Genomic DNA, 15371 nt, shown 5'->3' with positions numbered 1-15371 from the left:
GCCCCAACACTTCTTCCATGCATCCCACCACAGCCGCCCAGTATCGTTGGACAGACGGACACTCCCAGAGAGTATGGATGAAGGTGCCTTCATGCCCACAGTGCCTAGGGCAGCCACCCTCTGTACAATAGCCCATCCGAACCAGTAGCGGCCCAGACAAGTAGGATCTGTGCAGAAGCTTTAACTGTACTAATCGGAGCCTTGGGGAAATGGCCACTTCTCGAGGGAAGGCCTTTGCTATGAGCCACTCTTTGTCATTAAACCCCTCTACATCATGGTCCCATTTTGCCCACAGCTGGACTAACGGGACTGCAGTACTGTTAAACATTTTTTTGTAAATAAGTGATCTGGCCTTCTACGGCAGGTCTCCATCTAAGACTCTGTCCTTAAGAAGGGAGGACTCAGAATTGGACTCACCTCTGGGCAATACGGCAAGCAAAGCGTGCCTAATTTTCATAAATCTGAAGTATCCAGTGTGCACCAGCTCGTAGTCTGTCTGTAGCTGGGTAGAGGGGACTATGTCACCTGCCTTACACAAGTCTCCCACTTTCGATATTCCTATTAGGTCCCAGCGGCAAAAACCCTTCGAGTGGATCAACTTGCCCAGACGCTCGCTGTGCCTGAGTGGTGTGGCCAGCGTAATCCTATCCTCCTATCCCAGACTTTTCGTGGCCGCCCTCCACCCCTGTATGGCATGTCCAGTGGGTCCAGTCAGGGCTGGCCTAACCAAACGTGAGTATATTGCCCACTGGAAGCTCCCACCCGGCAGGTCAATTTGGAAAGCAGGGTCACCCTGCTGTCTGTAAGTGCACGGATTGATTGCTGCGAGATGGGACGCCCAGTAATATATTTTGATGTCAGGTAGACCAATTACCCCATCAAAGCACCCCAGTGTGAGCTTACAAGAGGCAATTTGGGGTGGCTTTCCCTCCCAAAGCAGATCCCGAAGAATGCTGTCGAGTTCCTTGAAGTATACAGAGTCTACATGATGTGGAGCGTTTTGCAAAACTTACAAGAATCTAGGGAGGGACATCATTTAAAATAGGGCTGCACGCCCTAGGGGGGACAGTGGGAGCAATTTCCAGTGTCGGACGTCGCTCTTAAGACGTAGTAGGGGCGGCTGAAGGTTATGCTCATGAAACCGGGATGGGTCCTTAGAGACCCAGATCCCCAAATATTTAAAGTTGTCTATCGTTTTTGCTATCCGGAATCCCCAAGGAAGAGAAGGCGACGCACCATGCAGGACATAGAGCACTGATTTAGTCCAATTTATTTTGTTGCCAGCGAATCTGCCAAACACCCAGAATATGTTCAATACCCTATTGAGGGAGGCCGCCGGGGATGCCAGGTAGAGTGAAATATAATCTGCATATAGCGAAATGCGGTCCTCCCAACATGCGGTCCACTTAAGGCCACTGGTGAGAGGGTCCCTGCGGACCCACATCGCCAGTGGCTCAAGCGTCAGGCCAAAAGGAGCGGGGTCAGCCCTGCCTGGTACCCCTGCTGAGGGTGAAGGTAGAGGGTTTCCTGTTGTTGACCACTACCTGGGCCAGCGGTTGCTGATAAAGAAGCTGGACCCATCCAATATATTCCCGGCCCAGACCTAATTTCTTGAGCACTACGAACATGTATGGCCACTTGATGGTGTTGAATGCGGGGGCAGCGTCAAGGGATACTACCACTGCATCCTTCCTAATTGTCGCAGAGCGGCCTAACACGCCATGGAGTCTGCACAGATTGAGGCAAGTGTTCCCGGCGGGCATAAATTCCAACTGGTCTTGGTGAACAAAGCGTGTGTTGACCCTCAGCAGGCGAGAGGCGAGGACCTTCGCCAATATCTTGGCTTCACCGTTAAGCAATGATTTTGGCCTGTAGGAGGAGCACCTGCTATTTGGTGTATCCACCTTGTGGATGACCACGATAGTTGCCAGTCTCTCGTCGGCAGAAAGTAGGCCCGCAGCCTTGCTCACTAGAAACATTTCAGTGAGGTGAGGAGCGATCTTGCCCAAGGTGAGTTTGAACAGTTCTATAGGCAAGCCATTGGGGCCCGATGCTTTGCCGCCGCGCAAGTTGCGAATGGCCTTTTCGACCGCTGTGCAGGTTAGTTCTTGATCGAGATCGGATCATTCGTCCTCGGTGTGAACCTGGCGCAAAATGTCTCCTAGGAAGGAAGATGCTTCCTCCTCCGCTTGTTGAAACTGGGACGTGTAAAGAGCCTGGTACTACTGGCCGAAAGCATCGGCTATATCTTGAGGGGCAGTTAGCCAGGTTCCAGATTCTGTCTCTATCCCTACCACAACGAATTGGGTTTGGTCTCTGCAGTCCAGCCAGGCCAGCAGCTTGCCAGCCTTGTCTCTGACCTCGTAAATTCTGCAAAGTGTGGCTCTGTACTGTGACTTGGCTGCGTCAGAAGCCAAGTCGGTATATAGCTTAATCTTAATGTGTAGGGCCTGCTGTACTTCGTCCGAGTGCTGCATACAGAGTTACCCCTCTCTAGCTGCAATAGCTCGCCTTCCAGGCAGGTGATGCCCACACGCTTTTCCTTCCGTACACCCGCAATTTGAGCCAGGGCCACTCCCCGAAAGTCAGCCTTATAGGCCTCCCACAACATCACAGGTGAATCTACTGATCCCTCTTTTTTGTGAAAATAAAGATCGTAGTCGCTTGTGATCTTGTCACAAATATGGGGGACCTTGAGATACCAAGGGTTAATCGGGGCAGTCCTGCCCATAGAGGGCTCACCCACCTCCAAACAACACAAGATAGGCAAGTGATCAGAAATCCCCCTGGCCAGGTGGTGTATTTCTTTGACACTATCCATCTGATGCGCTAACGTCAGGATGGAGTCAATCCGGGACATGCTACGGTGTTCCCCTGAATAAAAAGTGTACTGCTGCTCAATCAGATGTAATCTCCTCCAGACATCTACAAGGCCGAGTGCCCCCAGAAAGCTATGAATCTGCATCCGGGAGGGGGGCAGGATCCTCTGGGGCCAGCGATCAAGGAAATCAGAGAAAATGGAATTAAAGTCGCCCCCGATCAGTAATCTGCCCTCTGGCAACTCTAAGAGAAGACTACCAAGGTCTGCAAATGACTGGACCTGCAAGCCAGGCGGCACGTAGACCGAGATGAGATTAATTGTGCGCCTCTCCCAGGTCCCAGAAGTTGCTACAAATTTATTAGGCTATCAGTCCAGATACGGTCAATCGTCATGGGGAGTAATTTACGCAAAATTATTCCCACTCCCCTGGTACCGGACCAAAATGCTGAGTGTGTCACCAATTTAAACCCCCATCTCGACATGGCCTTACAGGCATTCCAGAGAAGATGCGTTTCCTGTAACAGAATCACGTCGGGGGAGTGCCGCTTAAAGAATTGGAGCACTACGCCCCTCTTGATCTTGTCCCCCAGTCCATTCACGTTCCATGACAGCAAATTGAGCCCTTGCTTAACTGCGGTACCAGTCATTGTCTGGGGTGTGAGTGTACAGTCACAAGGGAAGCCCCCCAGCAGCACCATCAGAGTACACTATGCCCGCTATACGACCCCAAGGTGCAGTGAAGTGAAAACATGAAGCATGCTAGTTGCTATGTCACTCAACGTGTCTAATATGTCATACCCATCTATAACAAAACTAAACTGAAGAAAACTTCCCCTCCCTCTCCTCCCTGCACAAGGATGAGAACTGTAAGCATCAATACGGTTGTGGATAATGACGAAGAGTCTTTGTGCACAGGGCCCTACCCCTCCCCAACAAGAAGAATACTTCCCCCTCCCTGCCTCCCTGCATGGTAGTCTCTTTAACATGGAACAGTCACCTGAGCAAGGCCTGGTTAGGGGTTTGTTAATCGACATAACCCAACCACTGCCCAGACCGATAGAGAGATAAGGTCAGGGCCATCACATATTACAACATTGCATACAGACCAGTTCCTAGTCGCCTCTCGTTGATTCTTCACATCCGCCCAGTGGGGAGCCTCTATCCGGGTCGCTCTGGGCCTGTTTGCGACCATTCTGCTGCATTCGATTACCTTTGCACCCCACTGGGCACCAGCCATCCAGCCAATCCCACGCAGATTCGGTTGGTGACAAAGAAACAAGCCTTGCCCTCTGACTCCACCCTCAGTTTCGCCGGAAAGAGCATGGCATATTTGACATTTTTGTCTCGTAGCGCCCTTTTTACTTCCAGAAAACTGCGCCGTTGCTGCTGCACCTTGAGGGTGAAGTCCGGGAAGAAAGTCACTTTGCTGTTCTGGTATTCGAGTGTGGGCGCTACCCGAGCTGCCTGCAAGATAATGTCCCTGTCCCTATAAATCCTGGCGACTATAGGTCTTGGGGGGGCTCCTGTTTTCGGTCTGTCCCCGGGCACCCTGTGCACCCTTTCGACTGAGAAGAAGTTGGACAGTCTCGTTGGTTTGAGGTAAGTGGTGACTAGGTCCTCTACAAACAATTTCACTGACGGCTCTTCTGCTCTCTTCGGGATTCCCTGTATGCGGACGTTATTGCGCCTGGAGCACCCCTCATACTCATCCAGTTGCGCCTCCAATCTCACAGTCAAGTTCTGGAGGGCGTCCACCCTCCGCTGTAGGGTGGTAGTATCAGTGACCAGAGAGCTTGCAGTGGATTCCACGTCATGTAGTCTGGTGTTCATGGAGCCCATATCAGCTCTGATGAGCAAAACGTCAGAAGACACGGAGTCAATCCTGGACTCCAATGACATCCGGACTGTTGTTATGGCTGTGAGGATGTCCTGTAGGGTCTATTCCTTTGCCCCCCACCCTCTGTCTGCTGCTTCTCCAACGGGGTCTCGCCACCGTGGTTGGCCGGGCTGGGGCACTTCTCCCAGGCGTATTCTCCAACTTGGCCTGCAATGCGGCCTTAGTATTGTGGCCCCCAGCCATGACAGGGCTCCACCAGACTAGGTATGAACAGTAGGAAAGGGCAGAGCGGCCAGGCCTGCGTGGGATGTAATACAGCACTGTTGGTCAGTGCTCTCGCTGTGGGGCTGTGTGTGGGTCAGGCAAGTCTTTTAAGGATATGCCCGCAGGTAAATCAAGGAACAGTACAAAGGATATATGGAGTCACTACTTTCAGTGGGGTGTGAGCTGCGCTGCTGTATCTGGCGTGCGGAAGTCATGGGGCGCGGCAACCCAATGGCACTACCCACCGCACTTCGCCGCTTGCTGAACCGACGAGCCAATTCGCTATCACTCCACCAACTGGGCAGAGCTGATCGCTGCAGATGATATGGGCTGGCTAGAGGTTGCAAGGGCACCAAACTAGAGAGACGTCACGTGACAAGTGCTACCACAGCGCCCCCACAGCTGGGTCAGTCACAGAGAAAGAGGATCTGGGGTGCACTGCGGGGCGCAACACTACAATCTGCGCCGGGCTGCTGGGCAGGGCCGAAATTGCCAAGGCCGCCTCCTTCACTCCTTCAAGATGGCCTCCACTGCGGCCCTGACGCGTGCCTCGTGTCCACTGCAGCGGGAGCCCCTGAGGGCACAAGCTGCACACCAAGTTAATGATTTCAGCCCCGGGATATAAAGCCGGGCCTAGCACCAAGAGTACGTGCCCCGCTCCCGCCAGTAAATGAGGCTCCTCAAATGAGGCCTTTGCTCCTCCAGTGTTGAAGACTGTCAGCCACCTGGCAGCACGTGGACTTTGCACCCCCGCAGCAGTATTACTTCTCCTGCCGGGTCACCGAGACACCTACCTACGGCCCGCTCCCACAATCCAAGGCTTCTGGAGGATGCAGGCTCAGCAATACGCACCAGAGTTCCTCGCTAAGGAAAAGAGCCACGGATGGCATCCAGGGCCTGCATGCTCCTCCTCTGCTGCCAGGGCTGCTATTCTGGGCTGAGTGCGACATCAAGCCAATCTCGGCGTAAGCTCATCGAAAATAGCCGTGCTTGCTTCAGGCACACGAGACTGCCATTCATGCCTCTTCACCTTCGGATTTTAAATGGATAGATGCCAGAAACGGGTGCGCTCGGGCAGAGCCGCCTCATAGAGAGACCATGTTACTCGGCGGTTGGCCATGCCCCCATGTCTGGATTCTTGGAGGTTCGCAGTGAACCAGGTGGCCTCCTCGGCCGCTGTGTGTCTTGGTTACATAGGGGTGCGATCTTGTCTGTGCAGTTGGAGATCCATCTGTGGAGTTCTTTGTCTGCGAGGTTGGCATTGGTCAAGGTGGTGGTGGCATTGCAGTTGGGGGCGGAGTTGAGTTGCTCTTCGGTGATCTTGCTCCAGGTTTTTGTGAAGGGCAGGGAGTAGGTTTGGGCGCTGATGGTTTGTCGACGTGGAAGTGTATGCAGTGGTGGTCCGTCCATGGGGGTTGCATGGGGTGGCTGAAGTGGATGTTGTTACATCCTGTGAAGATGGGGTCGAAGGTGTGTCCTGCCTTGTGGGTGGGATGGTGAAAAGATGTTTCTGTCTGAGGTGTGCGAGGTTGTCCAGGAGGGTGGCGGGTTTGGGGTCACTGGGGTTGTCAAGGTGGAATTTGAGGTCTCCGATGAGTATGTATTACATGTAGGCGATGGTGTGGGGTGCGATGAGGTCAGCGATGGAGGTGGTGAATGCAGTTTGAGGTCCGGTGATTCTGTTGGCAAAGATGCCACTTAGGGTCGTTCTGGGGCTGGAAGTGGAGGTGTTCGGAGGTGGACGGGCTGTTGCTTGAGCTGGAGGTCGTGAGTCAGAGGGAGCTCTTGTGCTCGATGGCAAGCCCTCCTCCTGGGCGGTTGGGGCGGTCCTTCCTCTGGTTCTTGTATCCGTCAGGGATGGCGGTGGCAATGTTGGGGGTGGAGGTGGAGTTTGTCCAGGTTTCTGTGAGGAAGGTGAGAGGATGTAGCCTTACGGCTAGAGCGGTCAACCTCGAAGCTGGGGAACTGGGTTTGAGTCTCGGCAACGACACTCAACATCCTGTGATTCTGGGCAAATCACTTAATCTCCCCATGCCTAACAAAAAAAATGAATGTGTCCTTATTTAACAAAACTGATGCTCTCTGAAACCCAATGTCTTGGGTCTAGTTTGCGCTATATAAAACTCTAAAATTAATTTTTTTAAATTCGACGTCTGGTGCAAGGGTGTCAAGGAGGTCACAGATCTCCACGGCGTGTCTGTGCAGGGAGTGCACATTGAGGAAGACGCATCTGACGGCTCCAGAGATGTTGGTTTTCAGCGTGTGGGTGGTCGTGTGGGTGCGGTCGGTGGTGAAGGTCTGGTGACAGTGGCAGCAGGAAAACTGTCCGTGGGTGGTGCGCTGCATGGACAGCTTGCAGTTGTTGTTTCTTCCTGGGTTCAGTGCGAGGAGGATCGCTGAGTCATAGCGGAGGGAGTTCGGAGATCCAGGGTCTCCGGCGCTGGCCACGATAGGGTCGCAGACAAGTGCAGTCGGGCTTACCTTTGGTACACACGCAGGGCCCATCCGCTGCACGCATCTGCTGCATGGCCATGCAGCGGCCACCATTAAATAGGGAAGGGGAGGGAGGCACAGCTGAGAGATGGACATCGGCAGGGGCAGGGCCCGCCGGGCCAGCAGTGTCGAGAAGGGAGTAGGAAGCAGGCTGAGAAAACAACAACAAGACAGGCACAAAACAAGGGCAACAGTGACAATGAAGCCACAATCAGGGTACAATAGGGCAAAAAATAGAGGGCAAAATGCTAAAAACATGTAGATAGTCAAAAAACTATTGTGACTTATCATGTCCAAGAATGTGTTCATATGTGCATGTACAAACTAATTTGGAGAAGCAGACATGCTTCCATCATTGTGCAGTGTCTGCGTAAGAGCATGTCTGATGATTCTGGCAAAGCACTGCAAGCTCCCAGAAATGCTACACATAATTGGTTAACTCTCAGTAAACGGTGCTGTTGAAGTGACCCAGCATTTACTCTGTCCAAGTTTCAGTGGCGCAACATTGCTGTACTTGATGTTAAAAAAGTTACATGGTCTGGCAATTAGCTGCATGTGTTATGAGAATATTCTTTGCAAAATGCATAGACTGTATATATGTCCAGCATTTACAGCTGATTGTACATCTGTTCATGTGTCATAGGTGGACCCCAACCATGCACACAAGGGGAGGTAGACACATTTGAGGACCTCAACGCAACCAGTGAGTATCATTTAGTATTGATTGTGGTGTTGATGATGTGCAAGGATCAAGAATTTACTATTTCTGTGGTGACCTATAGGAAGATCACTAGATCCAGCTGCTGTCTCGACTTGGCTCACGCTATTCAAGTTCAAGTAACATGAGGCAACACATTATGAATGGTGTACTGCTGAAGACATGCCTGGACCTATGAAAACCTAAGAAAGTGTCAGACATGCCTTCCCGCAGTCCACAATGCACAATGCAGTGCCTATTGCCACTTTGACTGGAGTAGCAGAAGCCAAGTGGAGACAGCAGAATCATTGGTATTATGTCTGGCGAGTAAGGCAGTCTTACAACAGTCCTCAATATGTGTGAGTGGGGGTGTTGTGTCCAATTGTTTAACGGGATGGTATGTGGGATGGTATGTGGGGGTTGCAGTGTGGGTGCAGGATCAGAGTCAGCTGGGCCAGGGAAGAACACTGTTTGTAATGCATTTTTGCTGAGAGTCAATGTAATATCCCGGAGTACAACTAAGCAAAATATGCCCATCTTTGGTGTGCATCATTGACATCTGTCCCTTAATGATTATGCAAAAGAACATGTGAGCATGGTTAGTTGTCTAACCGTTAATTGTTATACATGCTTCAAATTTCTGATGTCTTGTAATTTAAAATTCAGGTCAATCCGGCACTTTCAATATACGTAAATAGGCCATGCTAATTCGTATGCAACCGAGCTCTAGGATTGTCAGTCTGCCTTGTGTAATTTCATGGGGTAATCATTGTGCAGTGTTACGGACAAGATTTTATTGTGTCATGACGCAAATGAGGCATATCTTGTACTCAAGAAATGCCTTCTGAGTGTTGACTGTGTGACACTGAATTCCTCATGCACAAATCAATCCTTGGTCCATTTACATGAGGACCAAGTAGCTGTAATCAAACTGTAGCAATATTTTGATGTGTTGGTGTATGAACATTGTACACAATACCATGAACATTCCCAGGTAGGCTGTGCCTCAACGTCGCAGTGCCTCAACGTCGCAGTCTCTGCGATAGCAGACCGCAGGACAGCAAAATGCAAATGGCACAGATTTTGGCCAAAGTTTGCGGCGGGCTCGGCACAGTCTCCTTGTCGCACTGTCTATGCTTCGCACATGCGCTGTTTTTTTAACTTCAGACATAATGAAACTAATGATTTAGTGGCACAGGTGTGACCGGTTCTGAGAGGAGATTGCCTCTTGGCAAAATTTGTCATCAATGGAGAGAAAGTTCTCTTGGTAAACAACACCTGTGACACTGTGTGATTTTAGTGTCCTGTAATCTACTTAAATTGAGTTGCAGTGGAGTCATCCTCATCAGAAGATTCCGATTGTTGCTCAGTTGGCTCTGTAGTTGAAGGGTGTGTGGGAGTAGTGAGACCAACAGCAGTGGCAGAGGAGGTGTGAGGTACAGCGTTATCGTGTATCAAAGATGTTAGAGATTAGCGCATTTATCAACATTTGCTGGTTTTTGATGAGAGTTAATAACTCCCCATGAAAGCCAGACATTATTGCAAGGTAAATGTCCTGCTTTTGCTGCATGTCTCGTAGGATATCATAGATATTTTGAAGATGTTTTGCAACCTCCCAGCTGCCACTTTGTGCTGGTATGTGTTTATGCCTCTGACATTAATTGACAATATGTTTGATAATGATTGTGTGAGACCAATGGTTGGGTTGTTGATGGCTTGTTCCTGAGCCATGTTTCCAGATTCTGAGTTCAGGCTTCTGAGGATGGCCTGCAGTGTACCACCCACACTCTCCACAGCCACATGCACCTCTCTGAGTAGGTCACGCTGCAGCCCAACAACTGTTCTTTGGAACTGTAGCTGTGTATCCTCAAAGTCAGGGGCTGGAAGTGTAGTGCCTGACACTGTGCTGGAACTTTGTTGTGTTACTGTAGGAGCAGCTACCACATTGTTGCCACTCTCTGGAGGTGGAGAAGGTGACCTTGTGGTGTGCAGTATGTCATCCAGATTGTCGTGGTCTAATGAGGGCAGGGGGGCAGATTGTCATCCATCTCTTCAAAATCATATGTGTCAGCCACATATTTGGATGTGGTAGGTGCATCTTCTGCAAAAAAATAGAAATGTGTTATTAGTGCTTGCATGTTTAATCTTTGTGATGTTTTGACAAAGGCATCACATATGTTTTTTCAAGGCTGATCTCTGTGTCACAGTCAAGTGATCTATGTTGTGATGCAGACCGATGATCAATACTTATCCACCCTTTGCATCATCATTGCACCACTCATTGTTGCAACAGTAGTGCAGGGTGGTATTATTTATTGTTACTGACCTGTGGACACACACTGCCTTGCTAATGTTTCTCTTTGTGGTATGTGCACTTTTATGCCAACACTGCGATGTCAATTTTAAATAAGTGTGTGATAGCAGTGTGTCGGCCTCCTTTGCAGCACCCCATACTGCACCCTTCAAATATTTTGGCATGCAACATCTTTCAGACATTATGGTTCGTGAAAATTCACATACTGCACAGGCACTGAGGGTTTTTGTTATGAGCACCTTGTACCACCAGTGCATCAATCCTAATCATGTTTACAGTGACACACAGGTGGGACAAGCAGCTTGCTGATCCCCCCCATATATTTGTTGGCACGTTGCCCAATCAGGCAGCCTTGCACCATGGAGCTGGGATGCCAGCTCGGTGGTTAGATTGCTTTTGTATATGATGGGGCACCTTAATACACATGAACAATCTGTTGGTGTTAATTTATCTTCCGATGCATGCAGTGGAATACAGTGTGCATTTGACTGGAATAAGTACGCTGGGGACAAAAGTAAATTCCTCTTTGTTCTTCCTCAGAAGGCCAGCTGTTGGGTGGCATAGCACTCAGATGCATTTTTGGATTGAGAATTGTTAATTAATCTGAACATGCATCAGTGGACATGGGTGTTGCATGTAAATACCCGCAGCAAAACACGTCATGCCACTGACATGCCAAATGTAGCATTGACAGGTTGTTATTTACAGGCACAGGTTCAGACACTCAACGTGGCTTTACCTGTCCTTGTTCAGCCCACACAAGTGTACACCACTGGTGCCTCACACAACTTATTGCTCAGGTGGGACAACAGGATTATGGACATCATTTATAAAGTCCTTGCGCCAATGGTTCATCACTTTAAACATTTCCAAAAGAGACGTACCGGTGGTGCAAGGCAAGCCAGAGATGGAAATGGCAGGGCTGTTTTGACATTTGCAAAGTATGATTGTAATATGTGATTTACTTACATTAAGAATAGATGTGATTGGGGACACGTCCCAAGACACGAAGATGCACACATCAGACTGTGGCACAGGGACATTTGTAGCTGAGATCACCACCATGACCCATTACTCACATATGTGCACTTATTGTGACTTACCCGTTGACTGCTCTTAACCTCCTAAAGCTGCACTGTCCTGTCCCGACATTCCAGTGACCAACTCCTCTGGTATGACAGCTGCCACACGCTCCTCCAGGGCATCCAGAACCTCCTGTTTTGCTGGGCTACCTCCTCCAGTTTGTAAGGCTACCTTACATTTTCCCGCAAGCTTTTCTTTTATTCTGCGCTTGCAGTGGTGCCAGAACTTTTTACAGTCAATGACAGTCCTCTTAGTTTGTCCTACACTGTTTATCTTCTGGACAATACTCTGCCATATTGCCTTCTTTTTGGCAAGTTGCAACTTCAAACTCACAAAGAGCTGGTGCTGGTAATTGGTTACCTCAGTGACCAGTATCTCAGTCTCCTCCTGACTAAAGTTCGATTTGCATTTCCTCTTTGCCTCAGTCACAGCCTGTGCATCTGGGCTTTTGCTGCGGGTGGTTGCCTGAGGGTCCTGACTACTGCAGTGCCCTTCATGGTCCATTGCAGACTTCTCTGTGGTCCCCAAATCTTTTGGATTTGCGTGAATTTTTGGGTGTTTTTTTGCCACTTCACGCAGTGAGGAGTGTCGCAGGGTGCTCGGGCTGGCGTTGTATGATGCAAAACTGCCTCAGTTGCGTCATGCTGACTTGCGGCAGTTTTGCAGCACCTACCTCAGATCTTCTGACGCAGGCTGTCACTTTCGCCACAGTCCAACAAGATGTAGATTTGGCGCATCCGTGGGGATTTGCGTTGCCGCAGTGGCGACTCAATTTTTTTGACACAATACTGCGTTGCAGCCGCGATGCGTCACTTCTTGTAAATCTGACCCTAATTGTTTAAGCGCAGCTGACCTTCTCTGCTGTCTTGTTGCTGCTTACAGTTTATATTCTCCCTGGCATTCTTAAAAAGGATACTACTGACGGATATTATTGTTTCAAAGATTTCCTTGCATGGCCTCTTTCAAATTTTACATTCTGTGAAAGAAATCGATTATATTTTTTCACCGAACATTACAAAACTTTCAGGGGCGAGGGTCATTAAAGAATTTTATGTGTAAATCAAACAAGCTTGAGCTCTTAATTTGAAACAATGCAAATGACTACATTGTCATGAATTGAAATTATTATGGCAGTGCATTAGAATTTGCAATCTGATGCTTCAGCTCAGTATATCTCGGTCGCCATTACCATAATAGGGACATAAATTGTTTTGCAACATAATTAGATTACCTTTTTCCTTTGGCATGGGTTTATAAATCTTTGTTGGCATGCAATACAAACTATAACCATGATGCAAATGAGAAAATAATCTTAGCTCCGGAGAACTGCTTCAATGAGTATTTCACTGGTAAAAGTGCAATGCCCATGGATTGTTCTTCCTATATTGTATTCTCTGCAGATACAGTGGGTTGTCAATGGAGGTTTCAGGAACTGGTCTTTTCACACGTTGGACAATGAAATGCAGATGCTCAGGTCCCAAAGGGCAGTGCATAGTTGGGCCTACAGGTGGGACATCGCCAAAAGAGTGAATCAGCTGAGAAGTGATGGAATTGTTCCTAGATACAAGTGCATTTTTTTAAAATGACATTTCATTGAAAAGGCAGATACACTTGTCAGGTAATAGTTTTTTCCAGGGTGTCAAACTTAAAGTTAAGCATCTTTCCAAGCCGTCAGAACAGTTCATGCAGGGCTTTAAGTGGGATGAAAATACTGGGGATGTCTCCCTAAGGGGCGTTGCCAATGTAATTAAGGGTGTGGCTTAAAAATCTGTGCTTAGCATAGTGTGCCGCCCGACTTGTATTTTGCTGTTTCTCTCATTGCATCCAGATATATAATACAACAAATAACATCATACCTGCAACAAGTCAGGACTATTGGCTTTGTCAATGGTTGTTAGTTGCATACGATAAATAAGCAGCAACTTTGGCTTGTATATAATATTGAAAAAGCTTCCACTTAAAGCCCTGGTGACACTACGACGATTTTGCTGCTCCTGCGTTTCAAAAAGAGAAGGGAAATCCAGAGAGAAAACAACTCTCTTTTAAGGATTTCCCTTCCCTTACAATGCTCACCTGGCATGACATCATGCCGTCACTTCTCCACTACTGAGAAGTGAGCACTGTGAGCACGCGCACATTGATGTGCCTGCTGTCACTGCAGTCCGGAAAACAACAAACCGCCTGTGCCAGGGCAGAAAATAGAGCTCGATAGAGACCCGTTTCGAACCCTCCTATAAAAAAACTGTCGGTGCTCAGCACTGGTGAGACCTGGCCCACTTAAAGCCCTGAGTCCATGCCCTACAAGTCTCCCTTAGATTGATTGATGCCCCTTCTGAGTAGGTGGATGGTTCCACAATGCAACAATGGTAGCCAGAGGGAACTCCAGGTCTTCTACAACACATAGAGAAGCCTTGCATGTTGCCTTTGTGCAACCTGTCAAGTTTAGTTTAGATCACTGTTATCACAACATGTGATTGAAGAGACAACTGGTACACATGCAAAATAATTGAGCTTGGATTCACAATGAGGGGATCGGACTACAACCATCTATACTTGGGGCTTGATTTATCAATATTTGGCACAATGCAATGCAACACAGCAAGACAACTTGCTGTGCTGTGCGGCGTCAAATGGAGAGAGGAGGAATGCACCATAATTACTAACATGTGGCTGCCAAGTATCAATGCAGACACCTTTGCACAATGGTGCAAGGGTGCCTGGTTACATGCAGTATTGTTTTTGTGCAGGAAGTGACACATTCCTGCACAGAAATAATCCTTAAAGGCATTGTCCTCTTTCTCTGTGTGCTGCAGAATGCAGCAGATGTAGAAAAAAGAAATAGCAAGTAGAAATAAACATTTCTCCTTTTTATTAATCACATAGGAAGGCACTGCACATTGGTGCATTCCCATGTTTACTAGTCATAGTACATCTGAGAATGTGACAAAATACAAGGGGAGGAAAATAAATAGAAGTGTGTTTGATGGTGAAGACTGAAATTAGTTAATGGAACATCTGGGTGCATTGGATGATTAAGTCAGGAGGAAAACGAATGTGAGATGGGAAAGACTGATGTGTCTCTGTTATGAGAAAGGAGAGATCATAGCATAGACATGAGTGGTGAGGGAGAAACGGCTGATGTTTTTGAGTGATACGTTGAAAGAGAGAAAGTAAGAAGTGTGTGTGAGTGTACACATGTGCTTGTTTGTGTGCTTAGATTATTGATTTGAACTGTGACTGAACTTTCACAAACCTGAAACAATGTGCCTCCTTTAAGGTGAGTCAGTTTCATTTAGGATTTCATTTTTCAGTTACATCACATGCTCTGGTATGTTACTCCTTCATGGAAAGCAGGTATGATAGGGCCAGTGTGTAAAAAAGTATTGGCAAAACAGATGCGCCTGGACTTTGAAAGGCGAATTTATGCATCATGAAGCTGCTGCAGTAGTCAATATTTTCTTAATTTTAATTGATCATTCCAAGGTGGTGGTCACCTGTTTTGCAGTGGTAAAAAACTAGTCCCAGGTGAAAATTTAATAACAAAGGCATACTTGCATAATTTCCAACATTTCTCAATATGCCTTTTATGTGAAATTCAGCCATTGCATCACATAGGGAGCCTTCTGGGTAAAAAGCCTATTGGGGAGCACCAGAACAACTTGGATATATAGAATGAGAGTTGCTCATTTTTGGGGCATTGCTCAATGATATTTCACAAAGAGGTTTCATCTGCTGCAAACAGGCTATGTCTCTGAGTGTAAAACTGGGAAAACATGCAGACATCAGCTCAGTAAATACAATTTTCACATATAATGCCCCAAAAACGAATAATTACAGTTTCTGCCCTGCCCTCCAAAATTAC

The 15371-nt window shown here is 48.1% G+C and overlaps 1 protein-coding gene across 1 annotated transcript; it reads right to left on the bottom strand.

The window, feature by feature from the left end:
* Positions 1-11542: 11542 nt before the first annotated feature.
* On the bottom strand, positions 11543-12013 carry LOC146822924 (myb-related transcription factor, partner of profilin-like). Its single transcript, XM_085606334.1, has one exon. The coding sequence runs from the start codon at positions 12011-12013 to the stop codon at positions 11543-11545; it is 471 nt and encodes a 156-aa protein (XP_085462460.1).
* Positions 12014-15371: the final 3358 nt, after the last annotated feature.

Source organism: Triturus cristatus, chromosome 5_2, assembly GCF_964204655.1.
Source record: "Triturus cristatus chromosome 5_2, aTriCri1.1, whole genome shotgun sequence".
Classification (NCBI taxonomy): Eukaryota; Metazoa; Chordata; class Amphibia; order Caudata; family Salamandridae; genus Triturus; species Triturus cristatus.
Note: the sequence above shows the minus strand (reverse complement) of the source record. Positions and strands in the feature narration are given on the sequence as shown.

Coding starts and splice junctions, on each gene's coding strand:
- LOC146822924 (XM_085606334.1), bottom strand. CDS start 12,013: ATGGACCATGAAGGGCACTGCAGTAGTCAGGACCCTCAGGCAACCACC.